Source organism: Tachyglossus aculeatus, chromosome 16 (assembly GCF_015852505.1).
Source record: "Tachyglossus aculeatus isolate mTacAcu1 chromosome 16, mTacAcu1.pri, whole genome shotgun sequence".
Classification (NCBI taxonomy): Eukaryota; Metazoa; Chordata; class Mammalia; order Monotremata; family Tachyglossidae; genus Tachyglossus; species Tachyglossus aculeatus.
Genome location: NC_052081.1, coordinates 36706531 through 36729747, shown reverse-complemented (window position 1 = coordinate 36729747; position 23217 = coordinate 36706531). Strand labels below are relative to the sequence as shown.

Genomic DNA, 23217 nt, shown 5'->3' with positions numbered 1-23217 from the left:
TGAGGCTCCGAGAAGTGAAGTATATATGTGTATATATATATACATGTACATATATACATATAGTATATATACATATGTATATATATGTACATATATGTACATATATACATATAGTGTATATACATATGTATATATGTACATATATGTACATATATACATATATATGTTTGTACATATTTATTACTCATTTATTTATTTTATTTGTGCATATCTATTCTATTTATTTTACTTTGTTAGTATGTTTGGTTTTCTTCTCTGTCTCCCCCTTATAGACTGTGAGCCCACTCTTAGGTAGGGACCGTCTCTATATGTTTCCAACTTGTACTTCCCAAGCGCTTAGTCCAGTGCTCTGCACACAGTAAGCGCTCAATAAATACGATTGATTGATTGACTGATTAATGCAGGGTGCTAACTGTGGCTTCCAGCGCCCAGGAAATGGCCCCGGGGCTGCCGTGCCCATTTAACAGCGTAGTTTTCTCCCTGGGATGATTATTTTTCGTGCGTGGCATTTGTTAAGCACTTACTATGTGCCAGGCACCGCACTAAGCGCCTGGGTAGATACAAGATAATCAGGTTGGACACAGTCCAGCGGGAACTACAGGAGGGAGATGAGCTTTGGAAGTGTCACCCAGTAAGTGGGGTGGCGTGAATTATTATTTCTGCCCTGCTGTTGGGGTTTGGCACTGGCAGGCCCAGGTGACTCCTTCCTCTCTTAGGGTCATACCGATTTGTACTTTCAGTTGTTCAGGACTTGTTTTCTTGGCCAGCGTGCTGGGAACGACTCTGATCATCTCCCCCAGGTGGGAAGAGGCTTGGGTAGTGGGGAAGAACGTTTAATTTTCTTTCTTCCCATACCGCTCTCTCATCTGTGCATTGGAGGGTTAGGTCCCGAGTCTCTAAAGTGGCGGACTGCTGTGTATGATATCCCTCCCGCCTTGGTGTTTTTCCCGCTGCGTTCGGATGGGACAATCAGAAGAAAGCCGCAACGTGAAGCTCTCTTCAATGCTTGCGGCGAAATCTGGTTCACTTCTCCCGACTGAACCCTGTGTTTTGAAGTGAGTGGTCAGAAGTACTGCTGGTCTTTGGTGCCCGCTGCCCCTGGCTCGTCTCTTCTGATCTGACTTCAGGAGGCCGCCTGTTTAACTCTCGAAAATAAAGCTGTTTCTGAGAGGCTGGGTCCCCTAGGGCGGTCCGCATTTTCGGACTACTGAGCCAAGAGCCTAGCCGTTGGAGTTGAGTTTCTTAGTGGGATTGTTCGGATTTAGCCCTGGGAGACGATAATGGGTTTGCCAACCTAAAGTTTTTTTCACCGCCGAAGCAGAAGTGAGCCCTGATTGAGAAATGACGCGGCGGAGTATTAGAGGCCATTTTATTGGTCATTGGAAGGTCTAGGACCTGGAAGGAGTTTATCCTCCCTAATGCGCCTCACTTTCTGGGAGTGAAAAGGGAAGAGCATGGGCCTGAGAGTCCGAAGGACCTGGGTTCTAATTCCAGCTCCACCACCCACTAATTTCTGTTGTATTGTAATCAATCAATAGTACTCTCCCAAGAGCCTAGTACAGTGCTGGGTGACCTTGGGTAAGTCACTTAACTTCTCTGTGCCTCAGCTACCACATCTGAAAAATGGGGATTAAGACTGTGAGCCCCATGTGGGACAGGGACTGTGTCCTACTTGGTAAGCTTGTATCTACCCCAGTGCTTAGTACAGTGCCTGGCACATAGGAAGCACTTAACGAATCCCATTTTAAAAAAATGTTGTAATGCCTTTCTTTGGGTATTTAAGAAGCTGTGATGCTGTGCTAGATACCATTTGCATTTCAGGTAATTCATTCATTCATCCAATCATATTTATTGAGCGCTTACTGTGTGCAGAGCACTGTACTAAGCGCTTGGGAAGTACAAGTTGGAATAGAAGTGGGCTTGCCCTCAGTGAGGGAAGCAACCATGAAAACATTGCAGTTAGTTCCTTTCATGGATAATAATAGCTGTGCTATTTAAACACTTACTCTGTGCTAAGGACTGTACTAAGTGCTGGGTAATAAGGTTGGACACAGTCCCTGTTCCACATGGGGTCCGCAGTCTAGGTAGGAGGGAGAACAGATAGTGAGTCCCCATTTTACAGATGAAGAAACTGAGGCGCAACCACTCCCGGGACTTCAACTACCTCTTCTAGGCAGATGGCTCCCAATTCTGCCTCCCGACCTCCCTCTCCTCTGCAATCCTACATTTCCTTCTGCCTCTGGGGCATCTCCACTTGGGTGTCCTGCTGACAACGCAGGTTCAGGGGGGTCCAAAATTGAATGCTTTAACTCCTCTACCTAACTTTCCCACTGTAGAATTCAACACCAACACTTTCCAAGCAGTGTGGCTCAGTGGAAAGAGCACGGTCTTGGGAGTCAGAGGTCATGGGTTCTAATCCCGGTTCCACCATTTGTCAGCTGTGTGACTTTGGGCAAGTCACTTAACTTCTCTTAACTTTCTAGACTGTGAGCCCGCTTTTGGGTAGGGACTGTCTCTATGTGTTGCCGACTTGTACTTCCCAAGCGCTTAGTACAGTGCTCTGCACACAGTAAGCGCTCAATAAATACGATTGATTGATTCTCGGTGCCTCAGTTCCCTCATCTGTAAAATAGGGATGAAGACTGTGAGCCCCACGTGGGACAACCTGATCACCTTGTATCCCCCCCAGCGCTTAGAACAGTGATTCTCACATAGTAAGTACTTAACAAATACCATTATTATTATTATTATTATTAAGCCTTGACTTCTCCCACTCTTTCAACCCCCGTATTCAATCTGTTGCCAAAATTCTCTCAATTTTTCCTCCACGACGCTTCCAGAATCCGTCTCTTCCTCCCCATTAATGATGTCTCCCCAGCTAGACTTTAGGCTCATTGTAGGCAGGGAGCGTGTCTGTTATATTGTACTCCCCCAAGCGCTTAGTACAGTGCCCTGCACATAGCCCTCAACAAATACGATTGATTGATAGCCTTGTGGTCCAGGGACCTGTCATAGCCCACCTTGACTACCACATGAACCTTCTCTTTGATTCTCCCCCTCGTCCCCCTCTCCATCCCCCCCATCTTACCTCCTTCCCTTCCCCACAGCACCTGTATATATGTATATATGTTTGTACATATTTTTTACTCTATTTATTTATTTATTTTATTTGTACATATCTATTCTATTTATTTTATTTTGTTAGTATGTTTGGTTTTGTTCTCTGTCTCCCTCTTTTAGACTGTGAGCCCACTGTTGGGTAGGGACTGTCTCTAGATGTTGCCAATTTGTACTTCCCAAGCGCTTAGTACAGTGCTCTGCACATAGTAAGTGCTCAATAAATACGATAAATACGATTGATGATGATCTCCCTTTCTGCATCTCTGTTCTCTCTGTCTGTATTTCATTCTGTTACCCAGATCGTTTTTCTGCAACTTCATGCACACATCTCTCCACTCCTCACATCCCTCCAATGGTGGCCTAGTCCTCCTCCCATCACACAGAAACCCCTGACAATGGGGTTGAAGGTGCTCTCTCCCTCCTACTTAACCACTGCTCCTCAGCTCTCACTCTTCTTTCCTTTCATTAACCTCCACTCTGGCTCTTGTCATCTCTCCCACCACCAACCTCTTGCTTGCACTCTCCCCCAACTTCTTAAAATTCTCTCACCCTTCATGTCCAACCCTGCCTCTCTCTCCCCGTCTCTAGAGGCCTTCTGAAATCCCATGTAGCCCACGAGTCCATCCTCAGTTAATTTCTAGTCTCCTCACCGTCTGTCCCCCCACCTCCACCTCGTCCCCCTGAGGCGTTGATGTATATCATCATCATCAATCGTATTTATTGAGCGCTTACTGTGTGCAGAGCACTGTACTAAGCGCTTGGGAAGTACAAGTTGGCAACATATAGAGACAGTCTCTACCCAACAGTGGGCTCACAGTCTAAAAGGGGGAGATGGAGAACAAAACCAAACATACTAACAAAATAAAATAAATAGAATAGATATGTACAAGTAAAATAAATAAATAGAGTAACAAATATGTACAAACATATATACAGGTGCTGTGGGGAAGGGAAGGAGGTAAGATGGGGGGGATGGAGAGGGGCACGAGGGGGAGAGGAAGGAAGGGGCTCAATTAGGGATTAGGGATACTCCAATGTGTTAGGTGTCTCATTCTTGACTCATGGTTTTCAAGGATCATCTGTACATTTGTTTGATTCCTCAAATCCCAAGATATTTAGGATAAATGCCGTTAAAAACTAGACAAACTTGTGCTCTTTTCTACTCTGTGGTCAGTATTATGTAGGGAAAAAGTACTAACTGGCTTTATTTTTGAAGTTTCCTATCAGGATGCCCTTTATTCTGTCAACATAAAGCAATACCCGTGACTACCTCACATTTTCTGAGATGACCCTCATTTCATCACTACCCGACCGATGGATTGGATTAGAATCTGTTCCGTTGGCACTTAATTTTGCGTATATGTATATGTCTTTTTTACTCTGTTAGTTCCTTCCAGCTGAAGACAATTTTGGTGTCTGTGGCCCCTGCTAGATTGTGAATTCCTGGAGGGCAGGTATCATGTCTACTAATTTTGTTGTACTTTCTCCGTCGCCTAGTACAGTGGTCTGCACACAGGCACTCGGTAACTGCTATTGCCTGATGGATAAAAGCGGAGCAGGTCCGCATGTGACTTACAAGCTGTCGTTTGGACGCCCCTGTTGTAGAGCCTGTCCAGGAGGTGTTGTTTGTGCTGTCCTCCTGGCACAAACAGCCCAGAGTGAGGAATTGCCCAGGTTAGAACTGGATCGGTTTCATCCAATACCTGAACACACCCAAGGCCTTTGGAAGGCACTAAGTCATATTGTCCCTATCAGTGCCTATGCCAGGTTTATATTGTAGTTCATCATGATCCTGGATATTTGTGTGTGGGGTGTGTGTGTGTGTGTGTAGACGTAGTTAAATGAACCTTTTGTGCTGAGCTTGGGCCTGTTGGTTCTGTCTCCTGGAGGGGGATGCTTTGCCATAGGTACGCTTAATCAGTGGCCTTTGAATTTTTTTCCCCTACAAAAGAGAGGACCCAGAATGTTCACTCCTGAGTCTGAGCCTCAGAGTGGGCCCCCTTTATTGTGGGTCCTGGCCCCCTGAAGTCTTAGGGGGGTGGGGGAGGATGAGTACATTCTCATAAACAGAACTGCCTATCGCTTTCCTCCTGTCTCTGCCTCCCCCTCCTTATTCCAGGATCCCCTTCACCGGTGTTGGTCTCAGGGTAATAATGATGGCATTTATTTTTAGACTGTGAGTCCACTGTTGGGTAGGGACTGTCTCTATATGTTGCCAACTTGTACTTCCCAAGCGCTTAGTACAGTGCTCTGCACACAGTAAGTGCTCAATAAATTGATTGATTGATTTATTAAGTGCTTACTATGTGCAAAGCACTGTTCTAAGCACTGGGGAGGTTACAAGATGATCAGGTTGTCGCACGGCGGACTCACAGTCTTACTCCCCATTTTACAGATGAGGGAACTGAGGCACAGAGAAGTGAAGTGACTTGCCCAAAGTCACACAGCTGACCATTGGCAGAGCTGGGATTTGAACCCATGACGTCTGACTCCAAAGCCCGGGCTCTTTCCACGGAGCCACGCTGCTTCTGTACCAACTGGATACTGCCCAGTTGGCCCGTGGGGGGCTAAAAGTACCCCTGGCATGGAAAAACACTCAAAACTGGGCATTTGCCAGGAATCAGGTGGGCTCCAAAGGCCAGGGAAGGGACCTGCAGATCAGTTGCCCTGGGCCCTGACCCTGCTGAGCTAACCCTTCCACGCCTCACTTGGACATAGGAGTTGGTGGAGGGCAGCAGTCCCCATTAATGCTGGCTCTCTGGCGGGGGACGGGGTGTCTCTAAACAGCTGTTTGGAGGTGCATGAGTTACGTATGTCTTTGGGGGGAAAAAAACCACCTCCCTCTATTAGGTTTTCCAGCTTCCTTGTTTGTTCCCCAACTTTGCCTGCTGAAAGGTTGGAGCTCCTTCTAGGGGAATTTCACTTCCCTCAGTTGCAGAGGTTAGTTCTGATGTTTTCCCAAAGAGGGGAAAAAAAGGCCTCGGTATACTAAACCAAACTTATTGGAGTCTAGCAGGACACGGAAAGAAATGCAGCGAGCCAACAGGGCATCTTGGGAGGAGAAAGTTGCTTTTTTCTGTCTTCGAAAAATTTCCAACTGCCCAACTTCCCCGTTCCAGCCCTTGAAACTGGTGTTCCCGCCTGGTCTCAGGAGTGTAATTTATCTGATTAAGCACCTTAGGAGGAAGCTTTATTAACTTAACATGAACTCTTTGGTTTTAATGCTTCTTGGGGAGAAGTAGGGAAGAGAGAAAGCTCATTGTCCTTCATTGATGGGGAAGCAGAAGCCCAGGGAGGTTTGGTCACCTGTCCAGTCACAGGCTTGGCGTCAGAAGACCAGCGTTCTTCATTAAATCAGAAGTATTGACGGTATGGTAGGACTGAAGAGCCTGCTGTCCGAAGGTTAGGAAAGGGGGGCTTTTGTTTGCTTGTTTGTTTTTTGTTAAATTTATATTCAACATTCCCCTTGCATCTTAACAATGATGGACACTGAACTACTTTGGGGCAATAGATGGGAAGATTCAAAATCAGAGTGACTAAGTCTTGCAGCCTCACTAATAATAAAAATAATAATAATTGCATTTAAATGTGTACTGTGTGCCCAGCACTGTACCAAGCACCAGGGTGGATACAAGATAACCAGGCTGGACACAGTCCCTGTCTCATACGGGATTCACTGTCCAAGTAATAATAATAGTAATAATAATTATGGTTTTTGTTAAGCGCTTGCTATGTCCCAGGCGCTGTACTAAGTGCTGGGGTTGGATACAAGCAAATCGGGTTGGACACAGCCTCTGTCCCACGAGGGGCTGCCAGTCTCAATCCCCATTTTACAGATGAGGTAATTGAGGCACAGAGAAGTGAAGTGACTTGCCCAAGGTCACACAGCAGACAAGTGGCGGAGAAGGGATGAGAACCCATGACTTTCTGACCCCCATGCCCATGTCCTATCCACTAGGCCATGCTGCTTCGCCTAAGCACCATAACAAATACCGTGATTATTAATTATTATTATCATTATTATTACTATAATCACAGCGTTACAGTGATGAAGCTTCAGATGAGCTATGAAGTTACTGCTTTGGAGACCTTTAAGGATAGATAAAGACTCTGTTCTGAATGGGTTTTACACATCTGCTTAGAGACAAGGGATTGAACACATGATCTTTTAAGGTCTCTTCAAGCTCCAATTCTCTGGAAATAATAATAATAATGATGGCATTTATTAAGCGCTTACCATATGCAAAGCACTGTTCTAAGCGCTGGGGAGCTTACAAGGTGATCAGGTTGTCCCACGGGGGGCTTACAGTCTTAATCCCCATTTTATAGATGAGGTAACTGAGGCACAGAGAAGTTAAATGACTAGCCCAAGTCACACAGCCGACAACTGGCGGAGCCGGGATTTGAACCCATCACCTCTGACTCCAAAGCCCGTGCTCTTTCCACAGAGCCACGCTGCTGCAGCTAGAAGAAATAATGCTGGGGAAGCAGGGGTCCCCACAAGGAATTTCTGAAGAGCCACATCCAGTAGTAAGAAAGCAAGCCCCCATGGGTTTGCATGACTCTACAAGAAAATAACACATGCTGGCTATTTCTGGGGAATTTTAAAAGTTAAAATGCTATTATAGCTTGCCTGGAAGATTTCACGTCTTAATGTTTCAGTTCTCTGTTCCTTCTCATCCATCTGCTGTCACTGATCCAATCTTGTACAGCAGAAGGGTATGGCAGAGAAGGAAAGAAGATGGAGAGGGGTATTGGCGAAGGTCCCAGGAATCTGAGCCAAGATCCAGTATCTGTAGAAATATTAACAGCATTTCCTGAGCAGGGATCCTACCAAAATAAGTAAAAGATGTGACTCCTCCCGCACCCTTGTTCTCAAGGAGTGTGCGACCTAGCATGGAGACAGTGCATACAAATTAATATTGCTAATTAAAATTATGATACTTGCTAAGCACTTACTGTGTGCCAAGTTCTGGGGTAGATATGGGATAATCAGAATGGACACAGTCCCCATCCCATAAAGAGCTGTGAATCAATAAATACACCAAATTTAAGAGTAGGGGGAGAGGGGGACAGAAATAAAGTAAGAGTTACGAGTGAATAAATCAATAACCAAAAAACATAAATTCCCGAGTTTGAGGTTGAGAGGTTTCTGTGGGGATTAATTAGGGAAATATATGGTGGCTCTGTAGAAGACACTGAAGGAAAGGAGGGATGAGTTTTGGCAAAAGGTGTTCCAGACATGGAGTAGAGCCTGAGGAGAGATAGCCGAGAGCTAGGGGTGGTTGGGTAGTTGAATTGGTCAGAGCAAAGGGCTCAAGGAAGAGTCGGGTGGGAGAACAGATTGGTGAGAGGGAACTGGCCGTGTGTGTATGTTTATGTTGGGGTGGGGTGGGAGTTGAAGTTGGCGGTCAGGAGTTTTTGTCTTGGATTGGGAGCCGTCAGAGGGTTCGGCGGAGGGGAGCAATATGCATCCTTCATCATCTGAAGGGAATGGACAAGGGAGAGGCTGGAAGCACAGCTCCAGCCTGGAGGTGGTGAGAGTGTGGAGCAGGGTGAGCAGGTCACAGATTAAAAACGTGGGAAGGAAGAGGGTGGATCTGGGAAATGACCTCGAGGAAGAACGAACAGGAAGCTTGGAGAGCCCTTGTGGTGTGGCTTAAAAAGTAGGAGCTTGAGCAATTGTTAAGACCCTCTTTTTGACCCCAGTGGAGTTCAAAACCTTAATCAGCCATATTTGTTGAGTGCTTAACTGTGCAGAACACCATACTAAGTGCTTGAAAGAGTACAATTCAACACGACCGCTGCCCACAACGAGTTTACAGTCTGCAGGGGAATTAAAGGGCTTGAGTCACTTTTTGGCTTCTCCCTTGGTTCTTTGGTGGAAGATACATCTGAATAGCCCTCCAGTTGGAAAGCAGAGATTGGGGATTTGCCAGAGCAGGGAGGTTTTCCAAGCAGCATCGGAGAGGCTCTCTGCACCAGGAGCGAAGATTAAGGTTTTCCGTGCCAGATCGCTTTTCCTTTCTCCCTTCTCTGCGGTCACAAGGCAGAAGCCGTAAAAATGAAATGTGCTGACCTTCCGGCTACCCTGACGGTCTGAGAGTTCCCAAGCGTCCGTCCGGCTTCTGCCGAGAGCTTTGGCATCCGCTGGGGGAAGAGAGCCGGGTGGGTCTGAGTCAGTGGCTCAACAGCTTGGTAAATGTCATGGAAGACGGGGGCTGGGGTGAGGGGGTTGGATGGAGGAGGAGGATGGGCCTCTGGAAAGTTGGTTTATTGGTTTGATTGCGGGAAGCCGTTTTTGTTGGGGAGACGTGGTATTCCTCGGGTGGGTGCGTGCTAAGGAAACCTCTGCAGTGGGGCTAGGGCGTGATTGTTTTGATGTTTTGAAGTAGTGTCCTGCTTGGTTAGGTTGCTTATCGCTAAGGTTTTCCCTGAGGTGTTGGGGGATGAGAGGGAGGAAGTTGGGAAATAGGCCTGGAGCAGGATAGAGATGGAAGCGTGGGATGGAAGAACAAAAACTTTTTTTTTTTTAAAAGCTTAGTAAACCAAGAGCAGATAAGTCCTTGAGATACAGTGATCGTGGGACTGGAGAGGAGCTTACAGTCACGGTGGGCAGGGAACATGTCTACCAACTCTGTTATTTTGTAATAATAATAATGATGATGGCATTTATCAAGTGCTTACTATGTGCAAAGCACTGTTCTAAGCACTGGGGAGGTTACAAGGTGATCAGGTTGTCCCACGGGGGGCTCACAGTCTTAATCCCCATTTTATAGATGAGGTAACTGAGGCCCAGAGAAATGAAGTGACTTGCCCAAAATCACACAGCTGCCAATTGGCGGAGCTGGGATTTGAACCCATGACCTCTGACTCCAAAGCCCGTGCTCTATCCACTGAGCCATGCTTCTTGTACTCTCCCAAGCACTTAGTACAGTGCTCTGCCCACAGTAAGCGCTCAATAAATATGATTGATTTGATTGACCAGACCTGTCTTTCATCTTCAAGCAGGATGCCATTTAAACCATCCTACACAGATGATAATCTCTTCGAGTTTTAAAGAGCTACAAGGAGGGATTAAATGACCTTTCTCAGGTGCATGTGTAGTCCGATACCTTTGATTAATAAATGGTTGGAGCTGAAAAAACCCCTCCCACATCTGGGGTGGGGTACCAGGGTCTTCTCAGGAGGAGCTGGGTTCCCCAGGGAGGGTTTGAGACCTCTTCTGAGGGTCTACGGGAAGAGGAGATCCTGATTCAGGATGGTTCTTGGCCCGGGGACCAATCAATCAATCCAGTGGTTTGTACTGAACGCTTAGTGTGTGCAGAGCACCGTACCAAGCCCCAGAGAGTATAGTATAATGGCGTTGTTTGACATGATCCCTGCCCTTAAGCAGCTTACAATCTAGTGGGGGAGGCAGATGTTAAAATAAATTACACCTGGGGGAAGTGGCAGGGTATAAAGATAGGTGCTGTGGGGTATCAAAGTGGTTAGGGGTACAGACCCAAATGCTTAGGTGTCACAGAGATCTCTTGCAAGCTGAGGTGGTCTTGGGGTGGGGGTTGAGGGCGTAGTGGGTGAGGGTGGGTCCCTCTCCAGGATCATCCCCACAAATGGCTCTAAACCAGTAACTGGACCCGGCCTGATGTGAATCCTGCTCTTTTAGCCCCAGGATGGAGGAAGCTCCTTGGTCTTCCCTAAAACAGGACCAAAATTCGTGGACCGCCCTGACCTCCCAGGACTTCTTCCAGTACAGTCGATATCTCAAGGGAAAACGGGAGAGATGCTTTGCCGTGACGGCCTCTTAGTCCGCTTCGCTAACAGCAGCGGGGGCTCTCGGGGAGGGGTTCCAGAGGGAAGAGCTATAGGAAGGTGCACGTGGCTTCACAGTAGAGCTCAGAGTCTGGAGTAAAGGGTTAAAGGTGTAAGTGTTTCCCTGTCCATCTTCCCTTTTCTTGTGATTCTAGGTCTAAGGAGACAGAACCAGACTGGAATGAGGGTGCCGGCAAAAGACTGGAGAGGCACCAGAAACTCCTGGTGAGGACTGAATGAAGCCAGAGCATAAGTGGCAGAGAGTTTGCTTTTCAAAACCTGGCCAGAGCTCATTAGCAACAGTCTTCGGTGTGCCGTTGGCCCCAGGTTAGGGTGGCCACCTGGGTTATAGATCTGGCCCCAGAATGAATTTCCCCGAGTTTCTAATGGCCCAGAGCCAGGAATCATCCTTTCAGACAAGGGGGGAAGTGGGTGGTATATGTCTAGTCTGGCAGCTTTCTGACAGATATTTTAAACCTGGGGTGGGGGGAAGTGAGAGGGGAGTGGCAGGACAGATATAGACATATTTGGCCCGTCACCTTGCATTCGTGGTTTCAGATTTTCTGTAGTTTTTGTCTTCTTCCTTGGAGTACCCAGATTCACCCAAGAAAAAGAATGGGTCAACTTCTCTGAACATATTTTCAGGAAGACCTAGCCCCTTAGGTATATAGCCAGAAGCCTTGTTTTTCTTAACCTCTTGCTCCGATTTCAGCTTGGTTACCCAGTCCAGAGTGTTTGATTTGAAGAAGTATAGCACGTTTAAGAAGTACCGCGCAGTACCGAGGAGAGCTGGCATGTTCCTCAGTGGCTCAGGGGTAAACAGTAACACAACAGAAAGAAACAGCTTTATCAAACAGCTGGCCATTGACTTCTAAATGCTGTTAGGCCCAGTCCGGGAAACAAGGTGGAAGGCAACCTGGCTTCTGTGAAGGTTTTTATAGTGTGTTTTCTTGCTTTGTTTTTGAAAGTCTGCAGAAGCAGAGGGCAGGTTGACAGTCTCTCTTATCAGAACCTGACCTCTGGCAGCCTGAGTGGACTTGAACTCACGGTTGTGACTCTCGTGTGTTTTTTTGTTTTGTTTTCTTTTTTTAAGCAGAGGAGACGATGGACTGGCCCTACCGAAGTGGCAGCCAAGTTTGGGAAATGGGCCATCTGAGCCAGGTGGGCTGCCGTAGCTGAGGATGGGGTGGAGGCCCCCGGGCTGGCTCTTAGCCTTGCCCACGGCAGTCGTCTATGGCTCTCTGTCCCTCTTTGTGTCTATCCTGCACAATGTGTTCCTGCTGTACTATGTGGACACCTTCGTCTCTGTGTACAAGATCGATAAGCTGTCCTTTTGGATTGGAGAAGTAAGTGGCTCCCACCCACCCTGAGCAGAGGCTGAGCCTGTTGGAGTCAGGATCCCCTGGGTGGTTTCTGAGTTGAGGGCCCCCTTCATTTGGACTTGTGAGCTTCTTTCCAACTGGAGAAGTGGGGATTCTGAGCTTGGGGGTGAGCAGGAAGAGCCCAAAGAGGTGTTTAGGGGCAGAGCATCTTTGTGGGACTCTAAGCAGTAGTGTGGGGATGGGGGGGATGTCTCCGTTCCTTTACTCCTGAGCGATATGAGCTTTCTCCTTCATTCTACGTACCCGGGGGTCTTCCAAGCCACATAAGCAAAGGGTAGGATGCAGTTGAGGGGGAGGGGGAGAAGCTGAAGAAGGGCCAGAGGGGGCACAGACCCTTCCAGGGTATGTCTGCCAGCAGCGGCTAAGCAAGGCTGCTGCAAGTCCAGAACGGCTCGGGGACAGTCTGGTCCAGCAGGGTGGCCTCTGGGCAACCCAACTTATACCTTTCCACTGGACTGTTTCTGCCGTGCTCGCCCCCAGTCCCGGACAATCTTAAGCGTTTAGCCTGCCCAGTCAGCCCTATTGCCTGCTTCTGCCTAGGGAGGAACCCCTGGGGCCTGAAATCCTTCCCCTTGCTAATTATAAGCACATACTGCCCATTATTCGCTGCTGCTGTTTCTGTTGCAGTAACTGTCGTGACTTTCTTCCCAGACAGCATTCCTCATATGGAACAGTCTCAACGATCCTCTCTTCGGCTGGCTCAGTGACCGGGTGTTTCTCAGCACGCAAGAGTGAGTTGACCCCAGGTGCCGGACCGAGGTCGGTCTGCCTCTCCCTCTGTCTGGCTCTTGACGGCTCTTTCCCAGATGCAGCCACTTGGGAGTTCAGAAACAGAAACTCCTTGGAAAGTTGGGCTCTCCCCAGAGCAGCCTGCCTATCTGACTGCCCTTCTGGGCCACAGCCAGTTAAAGTGCTACCCCAGAGAGCCGGAGAGGAGACAAGGGGCTGGATGGACACCGGGGGATGGGGAACAGGAAGAGGAGGAGGAAGAGAAAGAGGAGGAGGAAAATGTTCTTTCCCAGGCTCACGCCTGCATGATTCCCTGTTGGCTGCTGAATTACTCCCTCCCCACCAACCCCCCCGGGGTTTCCTGGCTGGGCAAAACCTCTCTCTGTTTAAGCCCTTGCTTGTCGAGTTGTGGGGAGGAGGAAACTGAACAGGAAAATTGGGTACAGACCCACTATTCATAATTGTGGTATTTGCTAAGCATCTACTAGGGGCCAAGCACTGTGCTAAACGATGGGGTAGATACAGTGCATTCAAGTTGGACACGGTCCCTGTCTCACCTGGGGCTCACAGTCTGAAGAGGGTGGGAGAACAAATATTTAATCCCCATTTTACAACTGAGAAAACTGAGAACAGAGCACAGGGAAGTAAGTGACTTGCCCGAAGTCATCCAGCAGGCAAGTGGCAGCTCTGGGATCAAAGCCCAGTTCTCTTAACTCTCAGGCCCTTGCTTTCTCTATGAGGCCTCGCTGCTTCCCAATATTCCAGGGGAACTGGTTATTTGGGTTCACTCAGGGATTGAGATCATGATACTGCTGACCCTCAGGCCAAGTTCAGGTCAGATTTGATCGGAGCCTTCCCAGGCCTTCCCGGATGCCCCGAACCAGACCCTGTCGTCTTCGTGGCCCAGACCGGCCCCAGCCTCCCCAGGGGTCCTTCTGGCAGAGACAGCTGGCTAGCTGCCCCCTTTCATCAACACTTCATGAGAGTCCCGGGCAGGACTGGCTCCAGTCCCTACCAGTGGCTTTCATCCCCAAGAGGGAAATAATGGTCATTGTGGTTCTGCCCGGCTTCTGGTTGGGCATTACTTCATGGGAAAACCCAGCAGGCCACTTGACCTAGAAGGACGCAGCATAGCCGAAGGGCAAGAGTCTGGGTTGGGAGTCAGGAGAGACAGATGCCATCTCAGACTGTGGGTGACTTCGGAGCCGCAGTCCAGCTCTCTGGGCCTTAGTTTCCTCATCTTAGAGTGGGAAGAAGATTGAGGAAATAGAGAAGTGTGCTGGAGGCAGCCGGGTGCTGGACTGTCATTTTCCTCCTGGCAGGATTGGAGCAGAGATCTCCCCACCTGATGTGATCTTGAAGCGCCTGAAGGCCTTGAGCTGGAATGGCCCCCTCTTTGCCCTCTCCTTCCTGGCCTTCTGGGTGCCCTGGGCCCGCCCGGGTTTGCAGTTCCTGGTCTGCCTGTGCTTGTACGACAGCTTCCTCACCATGGTGGACCTGCACCATAACGCTCTGTTGGCCGACCTGGCCGTGTCAGCTCGGGACAGGACCCGCCTCAACTTCTACTGCTCCTTCTTCAGCGCCTTGGGCTCCCTGTCCGTCTTCCTGTCCTACGCCGTCTGGAACAAAGAGGACTTCTTCTCATTCCGGGTCTTCTGCGTGGCACTGGCCAGCTTGTCAGTGGTGGGGTTCACAGTGGCCATGTGGCTGCTGAGGCAGCGGTTTGCAGCTGATGGGAACATCAGAGGGACCCGAGACTCCTCCTTGGAAGAGTAAGCCACCTGTTGGCTCTTGTGTCCAGGGCCGGTGGAGACCCTATTTCCCAAGGCTTCACCCAGCCTGCCCCTTGAGCAGTGGTCGAATTTTCTTCCAAAGTCTAAGAACCACTCCTTGTTCCCCTCTGCCCCTACCAGAGTCCCCAGCTGCAGGCCTTTGGAAGGAGACGTGAGACCTCTGACAGGGGAGAGAGGGTAGGAGGGGGAAAAGGTCCCCTGCTCACTGCTGCTCCAGCCGTGAGGTGCTTCTGGTTTTAAACCACAGTCCCAGGGGCTGTGCCAGCCTGACTGCCCTGCGTGTCCTGAAATCAAAGCACCACTCCGCTCTTTTGAGGCCAGGGTTCATCCAAAGGGCCGGGCTCTCCTGATGCTCTGGCTTCTGGCTGCATTTGGCCACTGTCCGCCGAGCTGTAGCCTGAAAGCCAAAGAATCACTTGCAGTTGAAGAGCCAGAGTTTGGCCCTCACCAGAAGAGATGACCATATAAGCCTGAAACAGGCTGCCCTCTGTACCCTCTCTCCAACATCCATCCCACATATGCGAATGCCCAGGCATCCATTGCTCTGCTGTGCCAGTAAAGGATTTCGGCTCACTGGGCATTCTTCCCAATCAATCAATCAATCAATCGTATTTATTGAGCGCTTACTATGTGCAGAGCACACTGTACTAAGCGCTTGGGAAGTACAAATTGGCAACACATAGAGACAGTCCCTACCCAACAGTGGGCTCACAGTCTAAAAGGGGGAGACAGAGAACAGAACCAAACATACCAACAAAATAAAATAAATAGGATATTTATTTTATTTATTTATTTAGGATATTTATTTATTTATTTAGGATATTTATTTATTTTATTTTTCCCAGGGTCATTGAGAGCCCCCCAGGGTAGAAGAGATCTGGTGAGAGTGATCCCTCATGGCTCTTTAGAGCCTGAAGGTTGTCTCCTGTCCCTGCAGGCTATATGTGGAGAAGCCCCCTGTTGCGGGGGAGAGAAGGACCACCCTGGCCGAATACCTCCGGCAGCTGTCCAGGCATCGCAACTTCCTCTGGTTCGTCTGCATGAACCTTGTGCAGGTACCTGGGGCCGGGTTTCGGGGTCCTGGCTGCGGCTGGCTGTAGCTTGCCGAAGCGAGGTCAGAGTTGGAGTCCATGAGGTTCGGATGGACAGCGAGACCCTCTGGTCTGGGGTTTGCTGGTCAGCGCAGCTGCTGCCGTGGACAGTGTGGGGGCCTGGACTGGGGGCTCCCAGGCTGGCTGCCCTTTAGGATCAATTTCCAGATCCTAGAGTTTCAGATTCCCACTTGTCTCCCTTTCTTTTTCTTTCAATCGTATTTATTGAGCGCTTACTGTGTGCAGAGCACTGTACTAAGTGCTTGGGAAGTACAAGTTGGCAACATATAGAGACGGACCCTACCCAACAGTGGGCTCAGAGTCTAGAAGGGGGAGACAGAGAACAAAACAAAACATATTAACAAAATAAAATAAATAGAATAAGTATGTACAAATAAAATAGAGTAATAAATACATACAAACATATATACGTATATACAGGTGCTGTGGGGAGGGTAAAGAGGTAAGGCGGGGGGACGGAGAGGGGGAGGAGGGGGAGAGGAAGTAGGGGGCTCAGTCTGGGAAGGCCTCCTGGAGGAGGTGAGCTCTTGGTAGGGCCTTGAAAGGAGGAAGAGAGCTAGCTTGGCAGATGTGCGGAGGGAGGGCATTCCAGGCCAGGGGGAGGACGTGGGCCAGGGGTCGACGGCGGGACAGGCGAGAACGAGGCACGGTGAGGAGATTAGCGGCAGAGGAGCGGAGGGTGCGGGCTGGGCTGGAGAAGGAGAGAAGGGAGGTGAGGTAGGAGGGGGCGAGGGGATGGACAGCCTTGAAGCCGAGGGTGAGGAGTTTCTGCCTGATGCACAGGTTGTTTGGTAGCCACTGGAGATTTTTGTCTCCCCCTGCCTGGGGTCCTCAGTCTAGGGCTTTTTACCTTTGCAGGGACTCTGGGTCCCTGCTCTTTTTCCCCCACTCTCCTCAGTTTCTGTCATCCTCCTCTCCCTACCCGGCAATATCAGCAGCCTCCTAAGCTGCCCTTAAGTGCAATCCTCAAACTTTGTGGGGAGCACAATTATCAGAAGAAATAGGAGATGAATCCAGTTACCCCTAACCCTGGACCTTCTAGATCACTTTGCTTCCTCTTAGAGTCAAATCTCAGGCCCCTGTGACAGTGGTGGATTGGACCCTCCTGAACACCCCTTCCTCCTGCTGTCCCTGGGTTAGGTCCGGTCACACTGACCATGGCCCAGATCTCCAGGGCCAAGAGTATCTTCAGCCCTCCCACCAACCTCTGCCCCAAGCCAGACCCGAAACCTTCCTTCCCCAGCTTCTCACCCACGACCCCGGGACGGGGATGGTGGCTCAGGGATGTGGGTGGGTTCCCCACAGCCTTCACCAGCTGCAGGTGGGCACGGTGAGCCCAGCTCCTGCCTTCACGTGAGACCCATTGGCTCTGCAGGTGTTCCACTGTCACTTCAACAGCAACTTCTTCCCTCTCTTCCTGGAACACCTGTTGTCGGATCGGATCTCCCTGTCCGCGGGCTCCTTCCTGTTGGGTGAGTGAACCAGCCCTGCCGAGGTGGGATGACCAGCCGGGGAGAAGCACTAGCCTGTCAGTGCAGGACTATAATGGGCCGTCACCTCAGCTCCTGCTCCGAGGCTCCTCGTTGGCCCTTCCCTGGCTTCCCAGAATCCCTGTGCTTCCCGCACGATCCAGCAGCACCTACTGCTCCATTCTCCCACTTGTGGCACGACCGACTGTGTCGGGAGTTGTGTCACTGCGACGTCTGGCCGTCTCCGGAGATCCTGTTTTCACGCAGATGTCTTTTGGGACCAAACCCCAGGGAGGAGAGCCAGTCCCCAGGCCCTCCCACTGCTCTGTTTCCCGGGGGAAAGGAAAAATCAGCCCTGGCGATGAGCAGAAGACGTGTTAGGTCAACGCCTGCCTTCTTGGGCTTCCAGAGCAGCAATGGAAAGGCCTCCTGCTGAGTCAACAGCCCTAAGGCCACAGCCTTGGGGGTCCGGGATTTTGCCTAAAGTGCAGATGCCTTGGAGAATCCCCCTGGGGCGTTGAGAGATGGCTGGGTCGGGGGAGAATCCTCAGGGACATTGAGCAGTGGCTGGCTCAGAGGGAGAGAATCCTTAGCAGCAGTGAGCCAGGCTGGGATAGTGGAAGAATCTCTGTGGTTATTGAGCAGCTGCTGGGAAAGATGGAGAATCCTTAGGGCCATTGAGCCAAGCTGGGTTAATGTGAAAATCTCTGGGGGCATTATGCAGCTGCTGGGTGAGATGGAGAATCCCTTGGGGGTGAGGGAGGCATTGAGCTGCTGCTGAATCAGGGGGAGAATCCCTTGGTGCATCGAGCAGTGTGTTGTGAGGTGGCTAGGTCCGGGGAATGGAGTGACGAGAGATTGGCCCTGGGGCTGGAAGGGAACTCTGCTTTTTCCTGTGGGCCCTGATCCAGAACCTGGGACTTCTCCCTGAAGGAAGAGTAAGGATTCTCGTGTTCCTGGGGGTGCTTGCTGAAGTCTGCGGTATCCCCACCCAGTAAGGAGTGGGATGATGTTAGGCAAGGTGACGACTTGAACCCAGCAGTGATGGGAGGCTAAGCAAGTAGGCCCCCCGTGGCCCAGGCCGTGGGATACAAGTCTAGACCAAACAGGCTCCAAATCAGTGTGCACGTAGAGGGTCCCAAGAGGCCACATCCAGCCTGGAGAGGGGTCCAGGGCTTTGTGGTCACTCCTGATCTTTCCTGGGGGCTCCATGCCGTCAGTCGGTTCATTCATTCATTGTCAGATTTATTGAGCGCTTACTGTGTGCAGAGCACTGTACTAAGTGCTTAATTCTGATTCTGTCCTGGTCCTGACCCACAACTCCAGGTTGTGGAAGAACCAGGCTAGGGTGATGTCCCAGGTCTAGCCTTTGGAATCAGCTCGCAGTTCTGATCCTTGCCAAATGGCCCGTAGAAAGATTGAGCTAGAGTTCCTCTTGGTGAGTTGGGGGTGCCTCTTCCCCCTTCCCTCTCCCAGGGCCTGTTTGGTTGTCTCCTCCACCAAAATGCACTTACCTGCTCGTGCCTCTCTCTTTCCCCGCCTCTGTTCCTCCCAGGGGTCTCCTATATCGCCCCGCATCTCAACAACCTCTACTTCCTGTCCCTGTGTCGGAAGTGGGGGGTCTATGCGGTGGTGCGTGGGCTCTTCTTCTTGAAACTGGGGCTCAGCGTGCTGATGTTCCTCGCGGGGCCTGACCAGATCCATCTCCTCTGCCTCTTCATTGCCAGGTAGGCGGTTGGTCTTCACTGGCCTGGGGAGGGGGGGCCAGGGTGGGTGTTTGGGGGCCAGATGTCAGTGTGGAAAGGGCGAGGGACTCTTTCGCACTCTGGGACTTCACACGGGCGCTAAATGGTTTTCCCCCCAACCCCAGATTCCCTGACTCTTTTAGGACTGCCGGGGGACTAGCACAAGGATTCTGCCAAGGTCATTCTCTAGCTTTGCTACCCCTTCTGGCCCCTGGAAGGGTCTAGGGCTAAGCCTTATCCCCTCGAGGGCCCGGCAGTGACCAGAGAGCCTGCTGCCAGGCCGGCCCCAGGGAGGAAGACTTGTGTGCCGGTGCCGTCCTTGCCCGGCCTGTGTGATGGATGTTGCGAGCAATGGGCCTAGGGTTCCCAGCCCATCGTGGACGGTGTGCTCTCTCCGCAGTAACCGGGTGTTCACCGAGGGGACCTGTAAGCTACTGAACCTGGTGGTGACCGACCTCGTGGACGAGGACCTCGTGGTGAATCGCCGGCAGCAGGCAGCCTCCGCCCTCCTGTTTGGGATGGTGGCACTGGTCACCAAGCCGGGCCAGACATTCGCCCCGCTCGTCGGCACCTGGCTGCTCTGTTTCTACACTGGTGAGGGAGGCGGCGAGGCGAGGAGGGGTCTGACCCTTAGGAAAGGAGTCCATTGGTGTGCAGAAGAGATTGGCTCTGTACGACCCCAAGCACGGGTGCACTCCATCTTCAGCCTAGCCCGATGCAGGGGTGCTGGAGGAGCTCAGGGAGGAATCTGGCCTTAAGGAGGCGGCAGTAATAATAATAATGATTGCATTTATTAAGCGCTTACTATGTGCAAAGCACTGTTCTAAGTGCTGGGGGGATACAAGGTGATCAGGTTGTCCCACGGGGGGCTCACAGTCAATCCCCATTTTACAGATGAGGTAACTGAGGCACAGAGAAGTTGTGACTTGCCCAGAGTCACACAACTGACAAATGGCAGAGCTGGGATTTAATAATAATAATGATAATAATAATAATGATGGCATTTATTAAGCGCTTACTATGTGCAAAGCACTGTTCTAAGCACTGGGAAGGTTACAAGGTGATCAGGTTGTCCCATGGGGGGCTCACTGTCTTCATCCCCATTTTACAGATGAGGGAACTGAGGCCCAGAGAAGTGAAGTGACTTGCCCAAAGTCACACAGCTGACAATTGGCAGAGCTGGGATTTGAACCCGTGACCTCTGACTCCAAAGCCCGGGCTCTTTTCACTGAGCCACGCTGCTTCTCAGGCGCTGGGGTCGGTGGTCCAGCTCCGGGGGAAAAAAAAGATCTCTGCTGGGGGAGGGATTGACTGTGGGTAGAAGGCCCAATCTCTGCCCTGTGATCTTCCCTGGAAAGTTGGGGGCAGGGAAGGGGCTCCCTTTCCTCCTAATTCTGTTCCTGGGCTGAGAATGTTGAAAGCAGAAACTCCCAGTCTACCCTGAACATTTGAAGGATGAAGCCAGGTGTCCTGGATCTGACTTCTGACCCAAGTGCCCCACTCACCACCTAAATAATAATAATAATGATGGCATTTATTAAGCGCTTACTATGTGCAAAGCACTGTTCTAAGCGCCGGGGAGGTTACAGGGTGACCAGGTTGTCCCATGGGGGGCTCACAGCTTTAATCCCGATTTTACAGATGAGGTAACTGAGGCCCAGAGAAGTGAAGTGACTTGCCCAAAGTCACACCGCTGACAAGCGGCGGAGCCGGGATTTGAACCCATGACCTCTGACTCCAAAGCCCGTGCTGTTTCCACTGAGCCACGCTAAATGAATTCTGCTTGGTGCCTCGGTGTGCCTCATCTGGGCGGTGGGGAGAATGGGTGCATCTTTTTTTTTTTTTCCTCCGGAGTGGTTAAGACAGGAACGGGCTTGTGCTCTCTTTCCTGAGCTAGAGGCCAGCTGACGGGGGTCTGAGCTGAGCCGGGTTGGGGGTGAAGAGGCTCCTGTCGAGTCTCCCGAGTCCCACTCGTCCTGTGTTTCCTCTCCAGGTTATGATCTCTTCCAGCGGGACCCCCTGAGCCCTGCAGTGAGCGCCCGCCCATGGCTAGAGCCCCCCGGCCCCCATGTCACCTGGGCCCCCTCGCTGCGGCAGGGCTGCTTCTACCTTCTGGTGTTGGTACCCATCGGCTGTGCCCTGCTGCAGCTCCTCGCGTGGTCCCGCTTCACCCTGCACGGAAAACGCCTGCAGGTGGTCAAGGCCCAGCGCCAGAGTCTGGTACAGCCGTGGGCCCAGAACGTTAAGGCCGTCTGAGGGGCCCGGGAAAGGTGGCAGTGCCAGGGACCTGACTCAAACCAGACTAGGTCCCTGACTGTGAAATGTTCAGGTTAACGTCCTCGGGGGCGGGGGGCACTGCCCATCTCAGGCCAGAGTTCTCTCAACCCCTCCCACCCTCTGTGGGGTAGAAAGGGGGGCAGTGGTCACTGTCAAACTGGAGTTTTCTTTCAAGGGGAAAGAAGCCACCTTCCCATCCTGACCTGTTGGGTAGGGGCCAGGTCGCAGGAGACCGTGAGCCTGTTTTCTAGGCCAGCTCCCCTCCCTCGAGGGTCCATTGGATGGGGTGCCCCTCCTCTCCCCCCGCAGACATCTGTGGCCCCGTCTGCCCTCGTAGCGGTTTGTGGGACCTACTGTATGTGCGGGGTCAGAAGAAGACAGGGCCCTTTGATCCTCGCTGAGGAGATCCGAGAGCCTGAACTGGAACTCAAGGTGGTAGTGGGGCCCGTGGGGGAGGAGGGGGCAGTGTGATGTGCCAATATCCTCCCTTATGGCTCTTGCAGGCCTGGGTCTTCACCCGCTTGGTGCTGTGCCCCCAGCCCCCTAGACTCTGCCCAAGTCCAGGAAGGGACTGCTAAGCCCTTAAGTCCCTCCCCTGAGCAGTGGGAGTAGAGTCTGGGTTATCCCAAATCTTGATTGAGCCGAAGTGCATCTAGAACTGCTCCTAGGGACCCCCTGAGTTTCTGATCTACCCAGCCTGGGGTCTCTCCCAGCTTCATAGCTGGGGAAGTGACCCTGAATTTGAGATTTGGACCAGAGCTGGAGGTGAGGGTTAAGAAGGCCTTTGTGGGGGCCGGCGGGAGATGAGGCCACCTGTGTCCTTCTCAGTCTCACTGTGTTAACCGGAGCCTTGCCCACCCCTCCCCTGGGCCTTTCGTCCCCAGCCTTTCGCAGGGGCACACTGCCGACACTGGATCTCTGCCACGTTTGGCTGAAAAACACCAGCCTGATCCGCAGTCTGCCTCAGATTTGCATGTGGCCCCGTCCGACTTGAAGTCACTTCTTTCTCATCATGCCAGGGTTAGAAGGTGGTGAGGGGTTGGAGTGGGGCTGTTTGACGCCCCCCACCCCCCGCCCCACCCCGTTCCTCGTGTTTACAGTCTCTCATTTAGCCAAGCCAGGGGAGAGCCTTTATTGGGGAGAAAGCCCAAAGCCAGCATCTTGGGGAAACCCCCCCTTTTACCAGCTTGTCTTAATCCCCACCTCCTCAGCTCAGCAGGGTGGGGCTCCCCCTGGCCTCAGCCCCCATGGGACTATGCCCGCCCCTACCTTGGGCAGGATGCCTGAGTTTGGGGGGGAAACCCCCGGTTCCCCCACCCCACCGCCCCCAGCCCATGCTGGCTCCAAGCTCCCTGCTCTTCCTTAACTGTGACCATTGTCCTCTGTCCCCCCATCCCTGCCATCTCAGGTTGCAACTGCATCCCAGGTGCATACTGCCTCAACTTTCTGCTCTGCCGGCCAGCGGGCCCAGGGCTGCTGGTGAGCATCTGGGTCGGGCCTCATTTCCTACTGAGTAATTAAAATCATGACATTCTAACTGTTGTACTGGTTGTGGAGAGAGAGAGAGAGCAAGTGCACACACGTGAACATTCGTGTGCTTGCAAAGGAGCTCAAATTCTGTCAAGGGGAACCTTTTCTAAGTGGGAAAGAGCAACGAGCAACTGCGCAAATAGACTGCAGCGCTCACACTTCTGGCCGGGTAATTTTTCATTCATTCAATCGTATTTATTGAGCGCTTACTGTGTGCAAGAGCACTGTACTGAGCGCTTGAGACGTAC

The 23217-nt window shown here is 51.3% G+C and overlaps 1 protein-coding gene across 1 annotated transcript; it reads left to right on the top strand.

Moving 5' to 3' along the window:
* Positions 1-4505: 4505 nt before the first annotated feature.
* MFSD13A (major facilitator superfamily domain containing 13A) lies at positions 4506-22976 on the top strand. Its single transcript, XM_038758448.1, has 11 exons — positions 4506-4574; positions 11088-11157; positions 12026-12278; positions 12966-13045; positions 14366-14815; positions 15774-15891; positions 17324-17420; positions 18973-19144; positions 19563-19756; positions 21156-21382; positions 22848-22976. The coding sequence occupies exons 3-11, from the start codon at positions 12114-12116 to the stop codon at positions 22920-22922; spliced, it is 1578 nt and encodes a 525-aa protein (XP_038614376.1). The 5' UTR covers positions 4506-4574; positions 11088-11157; positions 12026-12113; the 3' UTR covers positions 22923-22976.
* Positions 22977-23217: the final 241 nt, after the last annotated feature.

Excerpts from the sequence above, each read along its gene's own strand:
- MFSD13A (XM_038758448.1), top strand. The coding sequence starts at position 12,114 with ATGGGGTGGAGGCCCCCGGGCTGGCTCTTAGCCTTGCCCACGGCAGTC. Across the intron at positions 13,046-14,365 it reads GTGTTTCTCAGCACGCAAGA|GATTGGAGCAGAGATCTCCC; the intron begins GTGAGTTGACCC and ends TCCTCCTGGCAG. Across the intron at positions 14,816-15,773 it reads CGAGACTCCTCCTTGGAAGA|GCTATATGTGGAGAAGCCCC; the intron begins GTAAGCCACCTG and ends CTGTCCCTGCAG.